General features: G+C 41.4%; 1 protein-coding gene across 6 annotated transcripts in view; it reads left to right on the forward strand.

Annotated features, from left to right (window-relative positions):
• The window catches only part of DNMBP (dynamin binding protein), a 154,341-nt gene that overhangs the window by 66,878 nt on the left and 60,132 nt on the right, over positions 1-27,331 (forward strand). For 5 of the 6 annotated variants that reach the window (XR_009498046.1, XR_009498045.1, XR_009498044.1 and 2 more), the window contains exons 5-6: positions 23,998-24,191; positions 25,038-25,137. Coding sequence is in view for 3 of the 6 variants with exons in the window: in XM_059900497.1 (XP_059756480.1) it covers positions 23,998-24,191; positions 25,038-25,137 (294 nt within the window). In the remaining 3 variants the exon portion in view is untranslated. Of the gene's footprint in view, positions 1-1,522; positions 2,839-23,997; positions 24,192-25,037; positions 25,138-27,331 lie in introns of those variants that run through there. The other variant, XM_059900499.1, reaches the window with a different exon arrangement.

Genomic DNA, 27,331 nt, shown 5'->3' on the forward strand with positions numbered 1-27,331 from the left:
CACATTAGGTATTTGAGAAAAGGAAAACGGAGTTGCAAGGAAAATAGGAAGCATGGATTTTTAAAACTGAAGGAATCAAGATGTCATTGAGGCCAGCTGCCTCATTTTATAGATGGGTCGGTTGAGTCCCAGAGAGAATAAGTGGTTTACCCAAGAGTAAACATCTCATTATTGACAAAGCTTATAACCCTGGTCTCCTTAGGGTACATTACATTGTTTCGCAAATAGAGATTAGATAAAAGTTCAAGGATACTTGATAGATGACCAGATAGCTAAAAGAGTAATCTTACTAAAGACTCTCTTAGCATGTCACTCCCCTATTCAGAAACCTTCAGTGACTCTTTATTATCCAGTGAATAAAATAAGTGGCATTCGAGTCCCTTGGGATCTGCTGCAACCTACCCCTCCAGCATGATCCCTGTTACTTTTTCCACATGTATTCTTCAGAGTGTTCCCCATTACCTAGTTCTCCATATGTGGAAAGTCTTTGGAAACCCTGCTTATGCTTGAAGGTACAGCTCAAATGCTACCACTTCCATGAAACCTCCAGTTGTCCCACCAGGGACTTCTGCTTTGTTGCCATTGCCATTGGTGTTTGTTACAGCACTTTTCACATGCAATCTTACTTGATAGTGTGTTGCTCCTGCATCTAAGAGACAGACCAACTTCATCCTTTTCTCTTCCACGGTGCTTCACATAAAATAATCTAATGTTTGATGAATTCAAAATGGTACTTTTATACCCACCTTTCTGATTTCCAGCCTCATTCTCCAGTTCCTAAATATGCTATATGAATTAGATGGAAACGAGATTTAGGAGATGAATGGTTTTGATGCTTCTCTGGCATGACAAGTATCAAGGAAAGTGTGAAAGCATACATAACTGTATTCCTCTGGGAAAGAGTTTTTACACTATAAAATTACACTACACCAGATCAGAATAAAAGACGTACTTTTTCTTTCCTGAGTGGGATAAGCCAGTGTGTCTGCAGACAGGAGCTTGAACAGCTTGTGATTTGAGTATACACTAACAGGTAACCTGAATCCCATAAAAGCAAAGCTCTCAAAGGCGGAAGAGTCCTGCCTCTAACTAAAGGGAAGGGATTCCCGAAGAGTTTCAGATGTCCAAGGAGAGTAGAAAGCCAAACTCGGAGGACAGGTAGTGGAGGTCCCGTTTGAGCTGCACATGAAGGCATTTATTCATACCCCTGATTGATTACTGAAGGACTAAAGAGGCAGATGAGACGGTTACATGACCTTACCTCGGGCTTTGAAAGGGGGCTGTTTCTCTTTCACTCTGCTTTTTCTGCAAAAAAATGCTTCTTACCATCAGCTCATAAAGCAGCCAAGCCAGTTTGACCAGCTTGAGGGAAACACCAAACAAAGCTGCCAACTCCAATCACGTGAACGCTAGTTACTAATTACCTTCTGGGCTCCCTGGGGAAAGATAGAGCAGCTCACTGATTGGATCCTGAGGTCGAAATAACCTCACATCTCCCTGTGCTCCAACTGGAGTAGGAAGAAGAACGTTTAAAGTGCTTTGGGAGACATTTTAAGACACTTTAAGAAGGACAGATTCAGCCTTAGGCTACACTGCACCTGTCCACATCTCAGCTCAACCCAGGCCCATGGAAGAGAGGGATAAAGCATGTGTCTTTGAGCACAGTGAATATGTGTGAAACCCATGAGATGAGGAAAGAAAGAGAACTGGAGGAGAAAGGGCACTGGAGCTCCAGCTGGGAGTGTGAAGATTGCAGGAGTCTACAGAAAAGGGACGTTACAGCGCTGGATGGACTTTACAGAGAAGGTGACTTGGATTCCAGATACCAGACCACAGGGCAGAATCGGCCCTACAGAAAAAGGCATTGTGGATACTGGGATTTTGAGCAGAGTGAACCAAGCTGTATGGACAATGAGGAATCAAAGGAAAGTAGAAAGGACTGTATGTACCACGGAAGTGTGACTCCAGGCTGTAATGATTATAAAAATTCAGAAAACGTAGATTATGGGAATCCAAACCCTGCGACTAAGGATGATTCATTTGCAGGAAGCCCAGATGTAACCTGGAAAGCTGGAGGATATGGGGAGACGAATGGCTGCGTAAATCATAAGAATCTGAATCGTAATCCTGAGGACTCTAAAGAAACTGGACAATGGACTGGCTACAGGGGTTTGGGTGATTCTGTGGAGAATTTTGGTCAACTTCAACACCGGCATGTAGACCGTAGGAATTTTAATTACAATCTTGAGGATTGTAAAGAAACTAATTTTTATTATAGAGACCTCAATGATTTATATCACGTTCCTGGGAATTATACTAATGGTCAGTCTGCGGACTTCCCAGACTTGAATGGTGTCAGTGAAGGTAATGAATTTGTCAAATACTGTGACAGGGACAGGAATGTTTATCAAAATGATAAAATCGATCTCAAAGTGAAGACTCATGCCGGGGATCAGAGTAATTTTGATATGGAGAATAGAGACTCTGATACTCTATTTGCAAACTGTGAATATAAATTTCAGAATTACAGAGGAACAGATTCTCTCCACCAGATGAAGACTTTGGAGTGTAATGATATTGACAGACTAGGAATGATGGCACCTGGGAGCAGAGGGGTCATCCCGGAGGGTCTGTGGAATCAGGGGACCGGGGGGAACCAAGGAGAACATCATCGTGGCATTCCTTGGGACACTTCATTAGAGAAGAATAGCTGGCATTTAGAGGAAGAGAGAAAATTAAATGGCCTGGAGACTTGGAAAAGGAATAGCTGCTTCCGCAGCACAGCACCCAGCACCCTGAGACGCTCAGAATTTGTGCAAAACAGGAAGAGAGCCCAAGGTATGAACTCAGCCAGCCTTCTTAGAGGATAAGACCTGGAAATAGATAAAAGGGGTGATGGTTCTACCAGGTACCAGGTACATTTGTATACTTAAGGAACCTGGCCCCCAAAATTCTTATTAAGTGTATCTTGAGTGAGAACAGCCTTAGAGATTTAATTCTTCTGGGCGGCACGTCACAGAGCGAGTGTGTGCATAGTGCTGTAAATTTGCGACATGGCTTTCAAAATCAGACTGTCGTCATGGGAACTCTCCTTTACCTTTCTTGGTTTTTGTCAGGGTCTCTAATCCCAGGTATCTTTCCTTTTTTACTTTAATATCTTTTGTTTGTCTTATGGAGATGGCAAGTTCTTTACCAGGGCACCAAGTGAAAACTTTTTTTCCTGGCATCTTCTTTCTCTCAATCCCTGCACTTTAGGCATTAGGGGGAAGGAAGACTTAACTTGTTTTATAGTTTGTTCATTCCTTGACATTCAGGAATCTTAAGTGAATGGTGAGCACTAAAACCCTTGTGGAAATGAGAAGATTATTTATATTCTTCATGGTGCTTTGTACATGTTAGGTATTCAGATGGCTTCATCTCGCTGAGCTTTAACTAAGGTATCTGTAAAATGGGGATATTAAGAGTCTTTAATCATTAGAGGTTCTTTCTTTCTTGCCAGTTTGTCTTCTCTTCTCCAGGTCTCAAATGAACTATGTTTATTTTATTTTGTTGTTGTTCCTGTTAAATCTTTAATTTTTTTTTTTTTTTAATATGTGTTATACTCATGCCAAGCAGACTTTCTGGTTTTGGCCAATTTGGGGGGAGTCCAGCATATGATGATAGGAGAAGGATTAGAGTCAGAAAATGTGAACGTTCTGGAAAATCCATGTCGCACCTTCCTCCCAAGTGAAGCTTTCTCATCCAGGTCTCCTTCAGAATAGGCCCACCGGTTAGATTTGTGGTGGGGGCCACTGAAAACATAAGTCCCTGGTGTGATTCTGGAACTGCCAGTGGTTTATCCAGTGGTCTTTCAACACAGGCTTGACTTAACTTGAATTTCCAGGGCACCATTTTGGACAAAGCAGGCTTTCTACCTGTATTTATAAAGATAAGAATGAAACCCGGCTTTAGTTGGGAGGCTGAGAGATTTAGCAGCTAGGTGTTTTTTCCTAGGTACATTTTTGCTCTGAAATGATAGGGATTGGATGACTTCTAAATTCCTTCCAGCTCAAAAAAAAATCTGATCCTGTGATTCCTTAGGTTAGTTTTTGCATCGTTCCTTTTCCCTTCCCCCACAGCCATTCCTTAGATGAACTTTGTTTCCTATCTTTAGTTCCTTATTGTATTAAGCCTCCTAATTGTGTTTATTCTCTTTGACTTAGGAGTCAAACCCTTCTCTCTGGAGTGTTGTAATATGCCCTATGAGCTCTCTGAAATCAGCTCAGTTCCACCTTATACCATTTCCATTTTTACAACTCTCTCTCTACTTGAGGACTTAACTTTTGATAGTATATTCATATTGACACCCCTTTTTATACCGCTAATATCCTCCTTGACTTGTAACAAAATCTTAGTCTGTCCCAGAGATCTTTTTGTTTTCTGATGTTCTTTGCTAGCTGTTTTACAGCACATGTGCCACTGCCCTTCCTGAAAGTTACACAGTCACAACAGTTGATTACAGAAAGGAAACAAGCTTTGGAGTTGGTCTTCTGCCTTGAATTCACATCTCAGCTCCACCATTTACTAACAGTGTAACTTTAGGTGAATTACTTAGCTTCTCTGAGCTTTGGATTTCTTATTTGTAAAATGAAGATGATCATACCTGTCTCATAGTGAGATAATATAAATAAAACACTTAATCACATGTCTGGAACATAGTAGGTGCTCATAAGTTATGATTTCTTCATCTTTTATCTACCCACCTCTCTTCCCCCTTACAAGTCCTTCCCCTACCCCGACTGTCACTGCATGGTCTCTGCCCTGCTGAGATCCAGATTGACACCCCCCCCCCCACAACTGGACAGACATCTGCCCTCGGACCCTGTGTTTGCAGGTGTAATTATCCAAGTGGAATGCCCATGCCTTCCACTCTCCCACTCTTCCCCACCCTCCAGCTGCTGCATCTGAGAAAGCGCTGTTCAGTGCCTGCTCCTCGACCATCTCCCAGGCTAGAAACCAAGTTGTTCTGCCAGGATTTTTACTTCCCCTCACCTGTCGTATCAGTTTCTCCTGTGAAGGCCTCAAGCTTAGATTTTTGTTAGGGCAGGTTTGTTATGGTTTTGCCCTTAGTCCTAGGGTGTGGCTCCTCGTCTTGGGAGGTGGGCCTTACTCCTAAGGTGCAGCTCTGCAGAGGTTTCTAAGTGGAACACTGGACATATTTATTGAACTTCCTAATTTGAAGGGACTCAGATTTCAAACTGTCTTCCCAGCTGCAGAGAGTTGTGAATATCTGCCGGGCTCTTTAGCCTCCAGCCGTTATCGCTTTCTGCTGGGTTCCCTGGAGTCTCATCACTGCGTGCACAGTTCAAGGATTTGAAGGGAATTTCTGCATGGATTTTGGGGCTGTCCTCTCTGCAGCTTCCTCTTTTGCAGGATTTCTCCCTTAATATCAAGCCACTTCAGAGCCCCAGAACCTTTTTGACTCTGCAGCCCAATGAGATTATCACTTGTTGGCTCTCAGTTTTTGCTTTATTCTCCAGCATGCTGAAAGACTAGGGATTGCCTTGGGGTAGGGGGAGGAGGTATCAGGTAAATAGGGATCTTACCTAGTTTTCTATCCATGTTTCGAGTCGTATCCCCTCCAGTTTCTGGCTGCTTTTGGTGGCTTTCTAGTGTCTTCACACAGTTATTTAAAAAAAAAAATCTTGTCCAGAGTTGCTAATAATTTTCAATAGGGAGGTTAGTACAGTGTAGGTTACTCTACCATTACTAGACCAAAAGTCAACACTAGGATTTTACACTTGCTAATAACATAAATAGTTATGATGGGAAGGGGACCTGGTGCTTCAAATTCCATGTTAACTAGGTTAATTTAAGTGATATTAAGATATCTAAATGAAGAACCCTTACAGAGAGAAATAGGAAGCTGGAATTCAGATGTGAGTTAAGGCTAATGGTTCAAGGTTGGAAGGCTACAACACAAAATCCTCTTATATTATTACTAGAAGGAACATGACATTTCAACAAGTCCAGTATTTTATACATGTGGGTAACCACCCGTGATTGGGTTTTGAAGTCTATTTAGTGGGTTACAACTAGCATTTTTTGAAAAATAGAATAGAAATGAATAGAAAGTTTCAAGTACATCTCATGTAGTAAAAGTAAGCATGTAATACTTCTGAGTGTGTGTATATACACATACATACATGGATTAGATAAATGTATGTATGTATCTACTGAACCACAATGTAAAATGTGAGTCACAGTATGAAAAAATACTTAAATCCCACTCACTCAGTTTATAAATGAAGAGACAGAGCTCAGAGAATTTGAACTGTGTGGCCAAGGTAACCGGTCAATCCTTAGACCAGGAATAGAAACTGGGTCTCTTGATGCCCAGACCAGTGCTTTTACTACAGCACCACAGTTAAAGCCAGAAGTGCAGGTTTAGGTTCATTTCAAATAAATGAACTTAGAAGAACAGAAAAGTATTGTGTTAGGGGAGCCAGAGAAGGGCTTCGAATGGATTGGGTTCAACTGTGTTACATGCGGCAAAGCTATGAGAGGATGTGTTCTAAGTAAAGACCTTTGCATTTGGGACATGAGATGAGGAATAGGAGCAACAGAGACACAAGGCATATTACGGGGAGTTTAGGAGGGAAGTGGTGATGAGGGATATATAGTCATCTCTTGGTATCTGTATCTGTGAGGGGTTGGTTCCAAGACCAACACCCTACCCCCACCCTCACACCCTTGCAGATACCAAAATCCACAGATGCTCAAGTCCCTTCGATAAAATAGCATAGTATTTGCAGGTAATGTAATGCACATCCTCCCATATACTTTAAATCATCTCAATTACTTATAACACCTAATACTCTGTAAATGGCTGTAAATACAATGTAAATACTGTGTAAACAGTTGCCAGTGTAGCAAATTCAAGTTTTGCTTTGGAACTTTGTGGATTTAAAAAATATTTTCGCTCTGCAGTTGGTTGAATCGGCAGATGCAGAACCTGTGGATACAGAGGGCCTACTGTAAAAGCGATTCCTTAAAAGTTTGGACAGTAATTGCAGTGGAGCAAGAAAATCTTCTTGTTTTGTTTTTCTCCCAAGATAAAAACCTGCGCAGATTTGAAGGCATTTTTCCCAGTGTTACACAGAGAGTTCAAAGTTTTTAAGACTCTCAGAGTCAAGGTTTCTTTTCATTGCAAGTATGTGAATATATCTCTATAGCTATAGTCTGTATTCAAACTACTGGAATAAAATATCTGCCAGTCAATCCAAGACATTAGCTTTTTTTTTTTTTTAATATTTATTTATTATTTATTTGGTTACATTGGGTCTTAGATGTGGCACACGGGATCTTCATTGTGGCATGCGGGATCTTTCATTGCGGCATGCGGGATCTTTCATTGCGGCACACGGGCTTCTCTCTAGTTGTGGCATGTGGGCTCCAGAGCACGGGGGCTTAGTTGCCTCACAGCATGTGGGATCTTAGTTCCCTGACCAGGGATTGAACCCGCATCCCCTGCATTGGAAGGCAGACTCTTAACCACTGGACCACAAGGGAAGTCCCCAAGGCATTAGCTTTGTATCCTTCTTAATTTCATAGGTTGATTACAAGCCATGAGTATAGCAGGTGCCAAGAGGTCTCTGCCCCTTCAGAGACCAGGGGCCTGTTCCTAGGAATTAACTGGGCAGTAACAAAAGTTCAGCAGAATGAACTGTGACATTTCATCATCAGCAGTAGTAATAGTGGTACCACTTTAATTTACATGCTTTACAGTTTTCAGAGCCCTTTTTGCAGCTTTTATTCTAATTTGGTTCTGTTTTAACAAACATGAGCCATTCATGTATCTTTATCTAACAAATTTACTGAGTACCAAACACTGTACTATGTTCTGGTTAGACAGAAACGACCTTAAGACCCTGAGGAGGGCTAAGGCTATTGTTCTAGTACAAGTGGACTGACGCCAGGTACCCCGTGGACCAGCTATTCCCTTTCTCTGTATCCCTCTCTCACAGGCCGTCTTTCCTCAAGATGTTTTTGCTGTTCTCTGAGCCTCCGCCTTGGTCTTCTCTAAGCACAGACCAACACCTTCCACTTATATTTTCTACTCCTTCACTAGATTGCACATAACCATAGTTGTCCCAACACTCTCTGGGGCATTCTTGCAGCTTCTGCCTCTGTTCTGTCTAATCTGCCTGGTAGTTCTTAATTCAGATTCCCAGGAGAGAGTATAATTGACTCAGCTTGAGTTTTTTAGTTAGGCCTCATCATATGAATTAACCGTTCATTGATTAGGTATCCATCCATGGTCCAAATGGCAATGGTGAAGGCTGGGATGGGGAATCACCTAGCTTAAATCAGAGATCTAGGGACTGTTGATGGTGCCGATTTGGTATGTAGAGGGCTCTGTAGGCGGCAGGCTTTCTGAGGCTTGGCGGGCTCAGCCCCAGCATTTGGAAATGGGTGGAGATATCTTTTGGTTGTCACAATGGCAGGGTGCAGGGGACTACTTGCATTTATGAGGCAAGGACCAGGGACACTAAATGTCTTCAGGGTGTAGGACCATCCTACACAGTGAAGAATTGTTCTGCCCCAAATGCAAGCCATGTCCCCAATGAGACATTGGATAAGATGAGCAAGACTTGTGCCTGCCTTCAGGAGCTCACAGTTTTGAACAGAAAGCAGCGTATAAAAGCAAATGAATCAAATACAATTTTATAACTGCAATAAGAAGAACTATTAGGTACCTTCCCCCACCTTGGCCCTGCTACCTGTGTAACTTTGTGTAAATTATTTATTCTCTCTATGCTGCAGTTTCCTCATCAACAAAACCAGATAATGTACGTACATGATAGTATTATGAGGAATAAGTGAGTTTATAGATGTGCAAATATTTAGAATAGTGCAACAGAGCCTGGCACATAGTAAATGCTAAATAAACATGAGCTGCTATCATCATCATCATCATCAATCATACTATACCAGCACATAGATCCCATATCCCCTTTGAACGCAGTTCAACAGGTGTTTATTAACTAGTGTTTGTACTTAGCACTGTACCAAGCATTGGGGTATCCAGGGAAGGATACCTCCCCCCCACCCCTCCCCCCCACAGGAGTTTATAGATCAGTTGAAGAGACAAAACGTAAAAATATGAATAATTAAAGTACAGAAGTATCTAGCATAGACAGTTAATGCTATGGACAATCAGAAGAGGAAAAGCTCAGTTTTTACTTGAGTTAATGGAAAAGACGTTAGGAAGATGTTTGAATTTGAGCTAAAGCTTAAAGGAGTAGTGGGGTTGAGATAGGAAGAGAGAAGCAAGGAGAAAATTCCCGGTTGAGGAAAGCCTGTGAGCAAAGATGCAGAGTTGTGGTGACAAAGAGGAACACAGTGTGGGGAAGAACTAGCGTATTGAAATCTTACACAGCAGATGGGAGTTTGGACCAGAACCTGAGGAAGAAGTCAGAGCTGGACCTGCACGTGGTGATTCACCCTCTGAGACGTGATCACTGACACTGTGAGTGGATGACTTCTCTGAGGATGGGAATGGCTGGGGAAAGCACAAGCGTCTGAGAACTGGGCTTAGGGGACGCCCACAGCGTGGGACAGGAGGAGGAGAGATGGGCAGGAACACTAGGGGAGGGCAGAAGAAAACCGGAGGGCGTAGCGTAGGAGAGAATGGCCAGCACTTTCAGATGCCAGAGGGAAGTCAAGGCTGATGCTGTGGATTTGTTGAGGAGGGTATCGGTTGACTGAAAAGGCAATATTACCGGAATATGGTGATGACGCAGAATTACTTGCAAAGGATTTAGATGGGGGAGGGAGGTCATAGAGGGAGGGCACGAAGACCACTCTTTCAAGACCTTTCATAGAAAGAATCAAAGAGGTGTGACTGTGGCTGAGGGGGGCACAGAGTTGAACAAAGTTTTCGTGTATTTACTTTTTAAAATCAGGTGTCAGTGCTTGTTTGAAGATAGATGGGTAAGTAGGAAGCAAAGAAGAGGGAATGAGAAAATATGTGGAGGCAAAAGGAAATAAATGAAGGGCCCTATTTTGTCAAGAGTTGGGAGATAATCGAAGCTTTAGAGAAAGTAAGGCGGTGCTGCCTACTGGGATCATGTGTGGTAGTCTCAGTAAGCTAGACTGTCTGCTTTCTCCACAAGCTGTTACCTACATTATTTTTATGTAATGTTTCATCAACGATAAAGGAATATTGCTCTGGGGAGATCCCAGGTCTCTGTAAAAGCAAAAAGATAACCAGGAAAGGCAAGAAATTGAGGTAGGATAGGAAGAGGCAGTATTCTAGGGCATTGTCATTCCTGTGGACCTGAGGATGTTGAAGGGGGGCAGTGGGGTGGGGGTGAATCCAAGCAGCTAACTTTCAGTGCCACGGCAGGCCCAGCCTTCAAAGGAATGTTGGGCTGGGAGCTCAGAAACTTGACACTCCCTCCCTAACACCACAGAGTTTTCCAATTTGATATTTCCTGAGAAACCAGAATGTGCCCAAACTGTGTAAACATCAGGCTGTCAAGTCACAGGGGTGTGACAGTGCAATGCAAGTCATTTCTGGTGGGAAGATACACATTTGTGTACATGGCCGCACAGCAGGGAGCAGGGCTAGATTCTAGATCACGGACCTCATTCCATGGTGTCAAGAAAACCCTTCAAATCATAAGCTGAGAGGAGGCAAACAGATGAAATATATTGCATTTCGTTGAATCTAAAACACCATCTATTGTAAGACACTGAATAATTTATGTAGCATTAGAAAGAAAGAAGAATTCCCCAGTGGTCCAGTGGTTAGGACTCAGTGCTTTCACTGCCAAGGGCCCGAGTTCAATCCCTGGTCTGTGGTTGGGGAACTAAGATCCCACAAGACGAGTGGCATGGCCAAAAATGAAAAAAAAACATTTTTTTAAATAAAAATAAATAAATAAATTTCTAAAAATTAAAAAAAAGAAAGACTTCTAATTAGAAGACTTCATTTTTTTTAACTAGTTCCTTTTTAAAAATAATTAATTAATTTTTATTTTTGGCTGCCCTGGGTCTTAGTTGTAGCACGTGGGCTTCTTAGTTGTGGCACACGGGATCTTTGTTGTGGCATGCAGGATTTTTACTTGCAGCATGTGGGCCCTTAGTTGCGTCATGCGGGCTCTTAGTTGTGACATGCATGCAGGATCTAGTTCCCCAAACAGGGATTGAACCCCGGCCCCCTGCATTGGGAGCGTGGAGTCTTATCCACTGGACCACCAGGGAAGTCCCTGGAAGACTTTAATTAACATGCTATTGATTGGAAAACACATCTCCATTTCTGAAATGTTAAAATATGAAGAAGTGTGCATCTTAGCATCTACTGAAATATGGAGATGTTTCCACTTACCATTGACCTCACAGCAATACTTAGACAAAAATTATTGTAGAATTCCTCTAGTCCTTTCCTCAGTGATTTGGAGATATGGAATTCAGTTTCCTCTGCTCTCCACCCTCCGCCCCTCAGGGAAAGATTGAAACCTTATTTACCCCAGTGTCATAGGTGTGGCAGCTAAGTAGTTAAGACAAACAAAAGTTAGGATATTTAATGATTTTTTAAAATCTTTGCATAGTGTTTATCATCACAGTCATGCAGAGCAATGTGTAGGGCACTCTAAATAATAATAATAATTGGTGCCTTCTCTTAAGTGCTGGTTGCTGTGCTACCTATTGTAGATTAGGTACAGATTAGGTATGCAGAAAAGTTCAGTAGACTCTAATCTCCATGATGGCAGTGAAGGTGGTGTTTCCAGACCCTTACATAGCGTATAGTAGGTACTCAATGAATATTTGTTATCCAGTGAAATATTCTATTTGAGGGCACAGAACATGTACATCAAAAGATAAATAGTAAGTATTATTTTGTATTGTTACTCAAGAAATAAAGTTTAGAGAAAAGAGTAATCCAAGGACTAGAGAAGCCTTCATCTAACTGGGCTAAAAGGACAGTAGGTAAGCAGAAAAGCACAGAGACCAACTGGGCTTGTTATGTTCAAGGAATAATAAGGAAACAACTACTTAAAATATGTTGTGCTATGTTCCGTAATAGCGCAGGCCTCGGGGAGAGGAAGTGACTAACTGCCCAGGTTAGTCACTAAGTGACACTCTTTGTGGAGCTAGTTAGAGACTAGTGTAGTTATACCAAACCAAGAGGAGTAAGTGAAGTAACAGAGTAGGAAAGTACATAAGATTTTAGAGCCTAGAAGTAACCAAAGAGGCTCAACTGCTGTGTTATACACACCTGGAAACAACAGCCCAGAGAGGTTGTGTAACATGTCAGGTAAGATGGGGGCAGGGCTAGATCCCGGATCTTCTGACTTGTAGTCTGAGTACCTTAATTCACTGAGCCTGCTGCTCTCTCAAGATCTAGAAGCAGCTCCACATATGTCCCTAGAAATGGAAGCCAGGGGAGATATAGGGGAACAGAGTGAGTATTGGGATGCCGAGAGCTCATTGAAGCCTGTACAGCATGAATGACTGGGGTCCCGGGGAAAACCCAATTTATGTTCCCTCATATTGAGGTTTTGGTTTTTTCCCCAGGTTTCAGCTAGAAAATAAGATAGTACTAACTGATATCCTAGGCTTAATCAGATTTTACCATAAAAATATTGGATCACACTTGAAAAGAATCCTTATTTTGAAAGACTGTGTTCACCCTTTTAAATTAATGTAACCAAAATACGTAATGCTTAAGTTCATTCTATTTTGTATTATTGTTTTGTTTCATGAATTTATGTCTAAGACCACCTAGTTTCACCCCACTTGGTTTGCTGTTCCTGAGCACCAGACAGATGAAATGACTTGCCTGAGACGGAAGAAAGCTTTAGAGGGCTTTTCAGCTTTCTATACTTTGCCCCATCTCCTAGCAGTCTGCTTGGTAGCTCTCTATTCAATATTTTCATATATTTTTGTAATTAAAACTTTAAACAGGATTATAACTCAGATCAACTGGTTTTTGTTTTGTTTTGTACACAGTTCTAAAAGATACATAAAATGTGAGAATAAGTGGAAGGAATAAAAGTAAACTATCTAATAGAAGCTGAAGAAAGTCTGGTTTTCTAGAGTAGGATAGAAAAATAACCAGAGGGTCCTGTTAATGAGCAAAATTTGAGACATCACTGTAATGTTATTATCAAAAATGGAAATACAGTGCAGGAAACAGCCACACTCATATCAAAAAGCCATGCAACCCAGAACAGGCCTTGACATTTGATGGAAAGCACCGGCTTGAGATGCTAGTTTTGAATAGTTATTAGCTGCGTGGTCTCAGGCAAGTCATTTCATTGCTTTTTGCTCTCATTTATAAAATGAGAGCAATAATACCTTCCTTCAAGAGACCTGGTAAATAAAACATCAGATGTGTGTCTGAAAATAAAGTTTTCATGTAAAGTTTTGTTGGCTGATTATAATCAAAATTTGCTTATTAAACAGTGATGGTTTATTTCTAATTATTATTTTACAAAAACTATCTTTGCCTTCTTGATTATTTCACTTCTGCTGCCTAAAGATTCAACAATAATAATAACCTCATAGTTTTAAACACCCTAACAGCACACCTTTCTAGGATTTGGTGAGCGTTCAAAAATGGTGTTTCAGAGGATCTAGTGTTAATTTTGCTATCCTGGCAGCATAAGAAGTTGCAGACTCTTGTACTCTGGGCACTTGACTCTTGCTTGCTCTTCTTTTAAAGGCCTGGGTAGGCCCTGGTAGAAGAAGGGGGAAATGGGAAGCTTTGAGCTAGGTTTCCCCGAGGTGGAAACCCTCCCAGTAGGGATTGTGCTGGATGGAGGCTACTTGCCAAAATAGGCAAGGCAGTCACTGAGCAAAAGGCACAGGGAAAGTTTTTTCAGTTACTTTTGCGATTTAGGACCAAAATATAACAGATTCTTCCCTGAAGTCTGGTGATCCGGGAAGAGTCTGCTATGAGTCCTGCAGAACAGCCAGGGACCACAGTGCTGAAAGTTTAACGTTGAGCAGGATAAACTTTCTCCAAATACAAGTAACATAGGTGCTGAAGGAAAAGAAGTGGTGGGGCTGCGTGGGCCGGCTGGAGTGATGTGGTCACATGGAAAACCAGGACTTAATGATCTTCCTACTTGGCCTGGTGGGAATATGAACAAATTTACAAAGATCGCTTCCCCTCAGTTTTCTAGACAGATTGCTAAGCAGGTGGAGTTTTTTTGACTTTTCTTATTAGACTAGCAAATTGTTATTTCAAGTGTTTTATTACCCATTTTCTTCAGCAATTTGAAGGGATTAGGTCAGGAAAGAAATCTCGGATTATAAAAAAGCGAGGAAAGAATTTGAAAGGGATTTAACAGGGTAATTGAGAGAGGACTGAGTAGTAGAGTATTCTTGTTGTATAGCAAATGTTCTTTTTTTCACCTTATTATTCTTTGTCATATCAATATTATATGTTCACTAGAGAAAAACTAGAAAATACAGTAAGTTGAAAAGAAAAGAAAAAAATCAGAATTTTGTCACCTTCAAGACTTTTTCATTTTCAAATATGTGCATTGAAAATATTTTTCCCTTTTTAACAAAATTGCAATTCTTTCACAGACTCTTTTGTAACCTTTTCCCATTTAACAACACACATGAGACAATGTTCTGTATTAATGAATGTAAACCTGTATCTCAATGGCTGTAATAGTATTCTATTATGCAGATACACAATAATTTATTTAACAGGCCCCTTTTGGGAGAAATTTTGGTGGTTTCTAAATTTTCTTTATGCACTGATAAACATCCCTTCACTTGCACATAATTTCTGCCATAAATTGTCTGGAATACTATTGAATATTTACTGTGTATGACACTTCTAGATTTGATCTGTGTGGGGGATTATTTACATTATACTGAGCAGGGTTGTACAGCTATAATGATGTGAACATATGTATATGTGATTAAATACATAATTGTTCCCAGTCTTAATGGTGGGTGACCTGTGGCTATACAGAGGTTAAATGTGCTTTAAAATCACATCATTTTATCATTAGCTACCAGGTGGTCACCAAAACCCACAAGTAGATTTCCGGGTCACAATTCCCAAGATTTGCCTGCCTGGAAAAAGCACTAGAGGCAGAGTAGCAATTGCAGGCTCTGGAGCCAGTGTGGGCTCACATCTTCCACATACTGGGCCAGTTACTGAATTTCTCTTCATTCATCAGTAGTGAGATGGAGACGATAGTAGGATCGTGATGAAGATTAAATAAGCAAGTATTTGTAAAGTGCCTGAACAATGCTTGACACATAGAGTAAGTGCCATATAAATATGTGGTAAAATTTAAGGTTAAAAAGAGCTTCATTCGATGGTGGAGGGAAGCAACAACCCGGGAGTTAGGCACCATCCAGTAAAGCCTCAGGAGTCAATGGTGCCATCCTAGTAGCAGTGGGATGGCTCTTTACCAAAAGTTCTTCTCTCAGATTGCTTAAAATTTCACCAGTAGAGATGAATCTTGGCTAGCATGACAGTTTGTCTTAAAGTACTGGCAATACATTAATAGATTCTTGTGAGATTAAAAAGTACTGATTCAGCTCAAGTCCCCATTGATCCTTCTATCCCAAATCCCAGTTCCCTCTCTGAGGCAAAACTCTCTGACAAGTTTAGTGTATTCTCTTCCCAGACCTTTTTCTGTGCACTTACATATTATATGTGTGTATATGGAAATATGTAGAGGTTTTTGCATGTTTTCTCCCTTTTTTTCTCTCTCCTCCTCTTCTTCCACCTTCTTTTTTTAAACAAAAATGGCATGTTGTTAGGCAACTTTGTTTTCCTCACTTTCTTTTAAAATGTAAATGTTTGTGAGCTGTGAGCATGGCTCCCAATTCCAGTGAATTACTCTGTGCTGTTCTTGCTGTCCTGGGACCAGCCAGGTAAGATCTGCATTCTGATGGCTTTAGGGTAAGGTACCTAGAGTAGCAAGACCCGGGGGAAAGTGAGGCCTGTGCCTGGCCAGGGAGAGGGACTGCCTGCCGAATGAGAGGTCCTAAGGGCAGAAAAGTAGACAAATGCTGCCCCCTTTACATCTTTGCCTCTTATCATAAGACTGCTTCCGTGAAAAGAGTATCCAAAAAAACACAACATGTAGCAAGGGGTAGGAAAAAGAGATAAAACTCATGATTAAAAACTCCTGAAGTGGGCTTCCATGGTGGCGCAGTGGTTAAGAATCCGCCTGCCAATGCAGGGGACACGGGTTCGAGCCCTGGTTTGGGAAGATCCCACGTGCCGCGGAGTAACTAAGCCCGTGCGCCACAACTACTGAGCCTGCGCTCTAGAGCCCACGAGCCACAACTACTGAGCCCGCGTGCCACAACTGCTGAAGCCCATGCGCCTAGAGCCCGTGCTCTGCAACAAGAGAAGTCACCACAATGAGAAGCCCGTGCCCCGCAACGAAGAGTGAGCCCCTGCTCACTGCCACTAGAGAAAGCCCGCACACAGCAGCAAAGACCCAACGCAGCCAAAAATAAATAAAATAAATACCTTAAAAAAAAATACCTTAAAAAAAAAAAAACAACTCCTGAAGTGGAGTTGTGGCTGTTTTAGGACTAGGAAAGGAAAGCTAATAGGGAAAAGACGTTGAGTCTGAGCAGAGCTGGGCCAGCTCTTCTGCATCTCAGTCCAGGAAGTGGAGGATTCCAGCTCCGTCCTTTAGGACAGGCCCTGTTGTGATAGCCTGGAGGACTCAGGACGATTCATATGTAAATATGGGAAAGCCTGGGGGAAATGCCTACCCTATTCAAAGGATTTTAGGGGGTTGTGGAGCATTCCAGAGCTCTGGGAAGATTCTACTCTGCCTGCCAGCCCTTCCACCCGTGGGAACATTTGCACCAGAATTTTGGCGCTGCAGGTACGTTCCGGGGTTGCTGGAGCCCTCACAAAAGCAGGTAGAACAGTTAGCCGCCTCATTCAAGTGCCGCTTGGGACCTCGCCGGGGTTCAAAGATTTTCCCCAGCAAGGACGGAGCCAGCTTTCAGAGGCAAGGGAAGAGTGAGCGGCTTTTCTCTTTAACTCTGCTTTGGAATGTGGTTGGTAGAGTTGCGGGAAGCTGCAGGTTAACTGAATCGCTTCCTAGGAACACTGAGGTATGAGCCTGGGACCGTGCACTAACCTGAGGGGGTGAGGATATCTTGAGGAGTGGAATCAGGACTTTTCGGGGGAGGGGATGGGGTGGGACAAAAGAAAAAAAACAACCCATCCCTAATTGCTTTATCACAGTAGTAAGTTTGTGCAGTCAGCCCCAGCTCCTTAACGCCTCCAGGGCCGCCCTAGGAAGAAAGTGGGGCTAGTCTGCCACTTTTATTGTTAGGCTGGTACTGGGCCTCAGTTTCCTCCATGTGCTTCCGCATCCCCAGATTTTATTGTTCTTATAGAAAAGTGGAATTTTATGGTATCTGAACCATTTCTCCTCGGTGCATTTTACCTTAACCTGGTAGAGGTGGCATTTTCTGGCCCGTTGTGGGAGAACTAACTTGTGTTGAGTAATTACCTTGTTTAATTTGCTCAACAGTTCTGCAAAACAGGTATTATTATCCTCATTGTACGTATGAGGACGTTGAGGCCCAGAGGTGAAAATGGACTTTCTCAGGCTTCCCCAGTTAAAGAGTGGGGGAGTGCGGGATTCAAAGGCTTTCAGGATGGCGGCTCCCTCTCTCACTTTGGTGTCCCAGATAGTAAAATTTTCGATCATTTTTTTTCCCTTAGGGTATATTTGGAATAATGGAAAAACAATTTTACATTTGCAGCTATTTCAAGCCAGGTATTCCTAGTTTGATTTAATCCTTGAGTATTAATTCATGTGTGTGTGGAGCCTGGAGGTCACCTGCATCTTCAGAAGCACCTAGCATTTTGTTAAAACTGCAGATCCACCCAGATTTGCTGAATCAATCTCAGGGGTGGTGACCAGGAAACTACAATTTAGCAAAAACACCCCACAGGGATTTTTGATTGAGCTAAACTGTTTTCCTTTTTGTTTTTTTAAAGTCTGTTCCAGAGTTTATAAATCCACCTGCAGGGGAAAAAATGGCATGCTGATATTTTAGAAGAATTGTTACCATTTCTTTTTCTCTTTTTAAATATAAATAAAAATCTAATTGAGTCTCTTAGGTTGTAGGTTGCTGACTTCTAATTGATGAGTGCTTGCTGGTATTTTATGCTTTCAAGTATTATAATTAATAGAACTTGCTGGTATTTTATGCTTTCAAGTATTATAATTAATAGAATTATATATTATAATTAATATAAATAACAGAATTATTAATATCATTAATATCCTGAGAGATAATAGTTTCCGGGGAATTTTTAAGATTTGAAACAAATAGGCCCTGACCTTTTAAAATTGAGATTCCAGGCTGGAGAGGCAGAACGGTGCAGGATTAAGTGGATTTAAATACAGGATTTGGATTTAAATATATTTAGATTCAAATTCCAGAACTGCCATTTACTCACTACATAGGCTGGGACAAGTTGGTCAGTCTCTCAAAGCCTAGGTTTTCTTATCTGTTAAATGGGAATAATAATACTACTTCAGAGTTTTGATGTGAATATTAAATGAGTTCAGGGACATAACATGTAAAGCGCCTGGCACGTGGTAGGAATTCAGTGAGTGTTCTCCCTTTCCAGAGCTTTTTAGTCCTGTGTTTAAGGTGAATTTATCTTCTCAACTTACTGCTTCTGAAACCATATTTGGGACTGAAATTCTGTAGCTTTGAAATCACGAAGAAAATTTAAAATAAGGCCATTGAAAATCAATTTTTTGTACACTACAATTAATTTAATCATAATTTACTTAACTGCTGATGAAATAAGAGTTATGCTTGAAATTTTGTCATTCTACCAAAAAAAAGAAAGAAATTTTCTAATTATGTCTTTTTAAGTTTTATTTTGAATAATATCAAATTTATAGAAAATTGCAGTGGTACACAGATCCTCCTTTATTCACATTTGCCAGTATTTATCATTATGCCATATTTTTGTTTTCATTTTCTCGTTCACTTTCTCCCTCTCTCTATACACACACACACACACACACACACACACACACACACTTTTTTTTCTTTACTGTTTGAGACTAGGTTGCATATATCATGCCCCTTAGTAAGTGCCAGTGTGTAATATGGATATTTTCATACATGACCACAATAGATCTGCCATTTCAGGAATTTTTTTTATTTAAAAAATTTTTTTAATACAATTTTTAAAGGTTACTTTCTATTTACAGTTATTCGAATATATTGGCTATATTCTCTGTGTTGTACGGTACATCCTTGAGCCTGTCCTATACCCAGCAGTTTGTGCCTCCCACTCCCCCACCCCGCCCACACTGGTAACCACAAGTTTGTTCTCTATATCTGTGAGTCTGCTTCTTTTTTGTTATATTCACTAGTTTTTTGTACTGTTTAGATTCCACATATAAGGGACTTCCCTGGCAGTCCAGTGGTTAAGACTCGGAGATTCCAATGCATGGGGCACAGGTTCAATCCCCGGTCAGGGAGCTAAGCTCCCATGTGCCGCATGGAGCGGCCAAAAAAAAAGATTCCACATATAAATGATATTATACAATATTTGTCTTTGTCTGACTTATTTCACTTTGCATGATGCCCTCCAAGTCCATCAGTGTTGCTGCAAATGGCAAAGGTTTGTTCTTTTTTTATTGAGTAGTATTCCATTGTGTGTGTGTATATGTATACACACCACATCTTCTTTATCCATTTATCTGTTGATGGACACTTAGGTTGCTTCCATGTCTTGGCTATTGTAAATAATGCTGCTATGAGCACTGGGGTGCATGTATCTTTTTGAATTAGTGTTTTTGTTTTTTTCAGATATATACCCAGGAGTGGAATTGGTGGGTCATATGGTAGTTCTATTTTTAGTTTTTTGAGAAACTTCCATACCGTTTTCCACAGTGGCTGCACCAGTTTACATTCCCACCAACAGTGTAGGAGGGTTCCCTTTTCTCCACATCCTTGCCAACATTTGTTATTTGTGTTCTTTTTGATCATAGCCATTCTGACAGGTATGAGTTAACATCTCTTTGTGGTTTTGATTTGCATTTCCCTGTGATTAGTGATGTTAAGCATCTTTTCATATGCCTGTTGGCCATCTGCATTTCCTCTTTGGAAAAATGTCTATTCAATTCTTCTGCGCATTTTGAAATAGCGTTTTTGTTTTTGTTTTTTTTAAATATTTATTTATTTATTTGGTTGCACCGGGTCTTAGTTTTGGCAGGCGGGCTCCTTAGCTGTGGCATGCGAACTCTTTGTTGTGGCATGCATGTGGGATCTAGTTCCCTGACCAGGGATCAAACCCCGGGCCCCCTGCATTGGGAGCGCAGAGTCTTCTCCACTGCACCACCAGGGAAGTCCTGCGTTGTTTGTTTTTTTGATGTTGAGTTGTATGAACTGTTTATATATGTTGGATATTAATCCGTTATCGGTCATATCATTTGCAAATATTTTCTCCTTTCAGTAGGTTGTCTTTTCATTTTGTCAGTGATTTCCTTTGCTGTGTGAAAGCTTTTAAGTTTAATTAGGTCCCGTTTATTTTTGCTTTTATTTCTTTTACTTTAGGAGATGGATCCAAAAAAATTTTGCTGCGATTTATGTCAGAGTGTTCTGCCTGTGTTTTCCTCTAAGAGTTTTATAGTATCTGGTCTTACATTTAGGTCTTTAATCCATTTTGAGTTATTTTTGTATATGGTGTTAGAGAATGTTCAAATTTCATTCTTCTACATGTAGCTGTCCATTTCAGGAAATTTTTAATTGGTTTAATCATACACCCAATCTATAATCTATATTCCAATTTCGTCAGCTTGTTCTATTAATGTCCTTTGTAGCAATTTTTTCCCCAGATCAGGATTCAGTTCAGGATCACACATTGCATTTATTTGTCATCTCTTCAGTTATCTTTTCTTCCTTCTTTCTTTCTTTCTTTCTTTTTTTTTTTAATAAATTTATTTATTTATTATTTTTGGCTGTGTTGGGTCTTTGTTGCCACGCGCGGGCTTTCTCTAGTTGTGGCGAGCTGGGGCTACTCTTCGTTGTGGTGCGCAGGCTTCTCATTGTGGTGGTTTCTCTTGTTGCGGAGCACGGGCTCTAGGCATGCGGGCTTCAGTAGTTGTGGCTCACGGGCTCTAGAGCACGGGCTCTAGAGCACAGGCTCAGTAGTTGTGGTGCATGGGCTTAGTTGCTCCGTGGCATGCGGGATCTTCCCGGACCAGGGCTCGAACCCGTGTCCCCTGCATTGGCAGGCGGATTCTTAACCACTGCGCCACCAGGGAAGCCCCTCTTCCTTCTTTCTTTCTTCCTTTTTTTTTTTTTTTTCTGGCTGTGCCGTGCGCATGTGAGATCTTAGTTCCCCAACCAGGGATGGAATCCACACCCCGTGCAGTGAAAGCTTGGAGTCTTAACCACTGGACCACCAGGGAAGTCCTTCAGTTACCTTTAATTGGGAATTGCTCCTCAGGCTTCCTCTGTCTTTTATGACATGACATTTTGAAGGATGCAAACTCCTAGGTTTGTCTGATGTTTCCTCAAGATTCATTTCAGATTATGCATTTTTGACTGGAATTCTATATAGGGATATTGTGTTATTTATAGACATGACATTTGGAAGTGCATGATGTCTATTTGTCCCTAATTGGTCGTGTTAATTTTGATTACTAGGTTATGGTGTAACCCATTTCTCCACTCTAGAGTCACTTTTTCATTTTTGTAATAAATAATTTATAATAACTAGTTCAAAACTATGTAGATATCCTGATCATCATCAAAACCCTACCACCAACACCAGAATCATTCACTGATGGTTTGTGCCTGAACCAAATTTTATTCCGATGATTGCAAAATACTGATTTTTCTAATTCCATTGTTCTATATTTATTAGCTGACATTCTACCATAAGAAAGAGCTTTCTCTTCTCCCCCATTTATTTATATACTTATATACTATCAATAAGAGCTCGTGGATTCTTATTTTAGTCAATGGATTACAGTGCTTTGCTGTGCTTAGTTATCTTGATACTCAAATTGTACAGATTTGGCCAGTGGGAGCTACTTCAAGTTGGCTCCATGCCCTTTCCACATGAAGAATTCTGGTTCCTTTTACTGAAGAGTGGTTTTTAGAAACCAGAATCTGGGTTACACTTTTTTTTTTTTTTTTTTTAATTATTTATTTATTTATTTAATTTATTTATGGCTGTGTTGGGTCTTCGTTTCTGCGCGAGGGCCTTCTCCAGTTGCGGCAAGTGGGGGCCACTCTTCATCACAGCGCGCGGGCCTCTCACTATGGCAGCCTCTCTTGTTGCGGAGCACAGGCTCCAGACGCGCAGGCTCAGCAATTGTGGCTCACGGGCCCAGTTGCTCCGCGGCATGTGGGATCTTCCCGGACCGGGGCATGAACCCGTGTGCTCTGCATTGGCAGGCAGACTCTCAACCACTGCGCCACCAGGGAAGCCCTGGGTTACACTTTTTAAACATTGGAATTCCTAAGTTCTTAGAGAAGGAGCAGTGGGGAAGGTTTTTGGAGACTAAAATCTGCTGTAAAAGCCTAGTTTTCTGTAAGTAGTTTGAACACTTGTGTTTTTGCTTCTTAGATCTGGGTAAAAATATTCTTGTAATCATACTCAGACTTGCTAGTATGTTTACTTACCAAATTTGTCATTTTTTAAAGTGGATCTTAAGGAATTTGAAATAAACAGCAGAGATTGCTTCACTGTTGAAATTTTCTCAGTTGTTTATTTTAGCATTTAACATTCATTTTAAATGAACAAATGCCATCTCATCTTATGTATAAGATAATAGTTCTCTCCTTATATGTATCTAAGTAACAGGTATTTGTAAAAGCTAATGACAAAATATTGTCATTATGTAAAAGCTAATGGCAAATATAAATATTTGTTTTCATTCATAGATCATGTGGTGTGGTTCTATAGAGGTTTTTTTCATTGAAAATACTATTAAAGAACTTCCTACTTATAGGATATTTGTATCTTCCAGGACATTTGAAGTAACAAAACTTGCCTGTGAGTCTTCATTAATGTTTTGATAGGGAGAATCTAAACAATTTTTACATATTTTATTACATGCTAATATTAATCCACCATCACAGTAACTGGAATAAGGTGGGCCCTACAGTCACCCAGATCTCAGACAGATAATTCCTATCTAATTTTTGTCTTTCCCTTAGTTGGCATTATTATGTTCCCCATAATATTCTTTTTAATGTGCTGTATCAGTATTTGTAACTTACAGCTTGGTATTTCTGCTGCTAAGTTCATGAAACGGGTTTTATACCTAACTAAGTGAAAGCAGTTCTTTTTATTTATTTATTTATTTATGTCTGCGTTGGGCCTTCGTTGCTGCGCGCGGGCTTTCTCTAGTTGTGGCAAGCAGGGGCTACTCTTCATTGCAGTGTGCGAGCTTCTCATTGTGGTGGCCTCTCTTGTTGTGGCGCGCAGGCTTCAGTAGTTGTGGCGCGCAGGCTTCAGTAGTTGTGGCGCACAGGCTCAGTAGTTGTGGCGCGCGGGCTCTAGAGCGCAGGCTCAGCAGTTGTGGTGCACCGGCTTAGTTGCTCCGCAGCATGTGGGACCTTCCTGGACCAGGGCTCGAACCTGTGTCCTCTGCATTGGCCGGCAGATTCTTAAACAAGCAGTTCTTTTTAACAACAGCACCTCTTTCAACCTCTTTCCCAAGGAGGTTGTGGACACTGATTTGTCCTCATAAAATGGGCCAGCTACTTGTTTTTAGGACAGATTCTAGAAATGGTATTGCAGATGGGAGAAGTTCTTTCTGCAGGGATGGCTTTCTAAGCTCTTCATCTTCATGATTAGAACTGACTTGAGGATCATATTTCCTGATGGTTGACAATTGCGAGGCCTTTGGTTCTCAAAGAATGTGTTCTTTTCAACTGAAACTATTGCAGAGGCCTGCTTTTGCACCCAGAGCTACTGACCAGTTCTCTTTTCCTTTCTAGAAATGACACTCCTCTCCTCCCAGTCTTCAGCACTAGTGGCCCCTTCTGGATCTGTGTCCACTGAAAGCCCAGAGCAGAGGATGCTGGAGAAGAGAGCCAAGGTGATAGAGGAACTTCTTCAGACGGAGAGAGACTACATTCGGGATCTGGAAATGTGTATCGAGCGGATCATGGTACCCCTGCAGCAGGCTCAGGTGGGAGAAAGTTAGCTTTGCCTTGAACGTGGTTCTCCGAGCCTGATGCATTAGGGTATGGGAGCTTTCACCACAAAGATTTATTGGGTTTGAAATAAAATTTATTGGGTTTGCTGCTCTTAATTCAAGGCCCCCAGTTTACGTATGTCATCAACTTAAGCCTTCACCATCCTGTCACTTATCAAGTCCATTATTAACTTATTAACTTAAGTTACTGCAATAATTCCTAGGACATTTCCTGTTTCTGTGGCTCCTGAAAACAGTTCCAGTGAGTCTGGGATTGTCACTTTACTGGGAGGCTGTACAATAATATAATGAAGTCTGGGGATGGTGGGTTACCTGGATGTAGCACCTGATTGTATAAGGTTTATTCCAGAAAGTCTTACTAATATGTGTATGCTAGATACTCTTTTAGATGCCGAAGATAGGGAAAAAACATTAATGGTATCCCAGGGATTTACAATCCTATTGCTTGTTACTTGACCACTTGGGCTCAGCTTGAGTGTGGACTTCTGGAGCAGTCACTCACAGAACTTCTCTAGGAAGTGGACGGTGCCATCCGATTTTGGGTACTGGGTGGAATTTGCGTCCCAGTACAATTATAGAAATTGGTTCTACGGTCATTTTACTATGGTAGTGGGGGAGGGGGGAGCAGAAAGTAGTTGGATCAAGGACAGATGGTGACACTAAAGGCGATGTCAGATGTTCCCATTCTGGAAACTTCGTGAGAGTGAGTGAAGATAACCTTGAGCAGTTTTTGTATCATCCTTGAAGAAATGTTCGTAATGTGAGTGATATGCCATTAATTTTACTTCTATGCATCTTTGTTTTGTTTTCCTTTCTCAGATACCAAACATTGATTTTGAGGGACTTTTTGGAAATATGCAGATGGTGATTAAGGTCTCAAAGCAATTATTGGCTGATCTGGAAATCAGCGATGCCATAGGTATGAGCCCCTACCATTGTTTCAGAAGTAGGTTTTTTTGTTTGTTTGTTTGTTTTTTTAACTTCATAGGTAGGAGGCAGGGGGAGAAGGGCCCAGCTGGTACTGAGTAGTTTTGCTAGGAAAATTCAGTGTTAGTTACTTAGTTCCAAGGTTATTTAGCCCCCTGCTTCTCCTTTTATATAGCTTGAGGTGATAGATGTTGCTTGCAATAGAAGAAATTTTTGTTGTCACATGATATGATGTTTTTCAGACAGACAGTTGCAGCCTATTAGTGGGTTATGAGATCAGTTTAGAACCCAGTAACACAGTGGGTTTATCTTATAGCTAAGGAACCAGTCACACTTAGATAAACCCCAGTATTATAGCAGGCTGCTGACAGATGCATCCAACTTTGTTCAGGAAGAAGACATTGTTATTCTGGTCAGGAACAAACCTGCCGTCTGTCCAGGAAGGAGAATCTGTCTCTATCTTCCAAGGCTTTCTGTTTATATAAACATCCTTGGAAATCTAATCTGTGACAAGAGCTGTCCCAAGTCATGTAGAAATGCCGTGGAGAATTGATCTTCAAAAAGTTGCCTTTCTTGGGAATTCCCTGGCAGTCCAGTGGTTAGGACTCAAAGCTTCCACTTCAGGGGGCCTGGGTTCGATCGCTGGTCAGGGAACTAAGAATCCCGCAAGCCATGTGGCCAAAAAAAAAAGGGTGCCTTTCTTTATTTATAGTCTTATTAATAAAAAAAAAAAAAACTACTGAACGGTCTCTAAAAAAAATTAGCACCCAATATATATTTTTCCAATAAAATAAAATAGAAAATATCAGAATGTACTATAAATAATAACTACAGTTTTTTGAAACTTTTTTCCAATTCTTTGTATATGTATACTGAGTCACGATTTTTTAAAAATTAATTAATTAATTAATTTTATTTTTGGCTGCGTTGAGTCTTCGTTGCTGCACGCAGGCTTTCTCTAGTTGCGGCAAGCCGGGGCTACTCTTCGTTGCAGTGCACAGGCTTCTCATTGCGGTCGCTTCTCTTGTTGTGGAGCACAGGCTCTAGGCTCGTGAGCTTCAGTAGTTGTGGCACACGGGCTCAGCAGTTGTGGCTTGCAGGCTCTAAAGTGCAGGCTCTGTAGTTGTGGTGCACGGGCTTAGTTGCTCCGCGACACGTGGGATCTTCCCGGATCAGGGCTCGAACCCGTGTCCCCTGCATTGGCAGGCGGATTCTCAACCACTGTGCCACCAGGGAAGCCCTGAGTCATGATTTTAAATGTATTTATTCATGTGGGTCATTGTCAAAATGTCTGAAAAACTATTATCTATTTCTTATAAACAAGGGAATTGTGTTAGTTACCTATTGCTGTGTAACAAATTATACTAAAATTTAGTGCCTTAAAACTAGAAACATGTTAGGTCACTTTCCTGTGGTTCAGCAATCTGGGAGTGGCTTAGCTAGGTGATTCTGGCTCAGGGTCTCTCATGAGGTTGGAGTCAAGCTGTTATCTGGGCTGCTGTCATCTGGGGCTTAATCAATGATCCAGTTCCAAAAGCTCACTCAGCTCATCAAGCCTCGGTTCCTTGTCATATGAGCCTCTTCACCATCTTCATGACCTCAGGACATGGCAGCTGGCTTTCCTCAAAGTGAGTGATCCAAGAGGAAGAGGAAGCTCAAGATGGGAGCCAGTGTCTTCTTTTTTTTTTTAATTTATTTTTATTTTTGGCTGCGTTGGGTCTTCATTGCTGTGCGCAGGCTTTCTCTAGTTGCGGCGAGCGGGGGCTACTCTTCGTTGGGGTGCGCGGGCTTTTCATTGCAGTGGCTTCTTTTGTTGCAGAGCATGGGCTCTAGGAACACGGGCTTCAGTAGTTGTGGCACGTGGGGTCAGTAGTTGTGGCTCGTGGGCTCTAGAGCGTAGGGTCAGTAGTTGTGGCGCACGGACTTAGTTGCTCCCCGGCATGTGGGATCTTCCTGGACCAGGGCTCGAACCCGTGTCCCGTGCATTGGCAGGAGAATTTTTAACCACTGCGCCACCAGGGAAGTCCCCCCTGTGTCTTCTGTAACCTGATCTCAGATACTACATACCATCACTTCTGCCATATTCTGTTGGTCATACAGACCAGCTCTGGTGCCTTGTGGGAGGGGACATCCTATCACTTTGCTATTTTATTGGAATCATAGTGACAAGATGCTACCACAGTTCT

Source organism: Balaenoptera ricei, chromosome 16, assembly GCF_028023285.1.
Source record: "Balaenoptera ricei isolate mBalRic1 chromosome 16, mBalRic1.hap2, whole genome shotgun sequence".
In the NCBI taxonomy this organism is placed as follows: domain Eukaryota; kingdom Metazoa; phylum Chordata; class Mammalia; order Artiodactyla; family Balaenopteridae; genus Balaenoptera; species Balaenoptera ricei.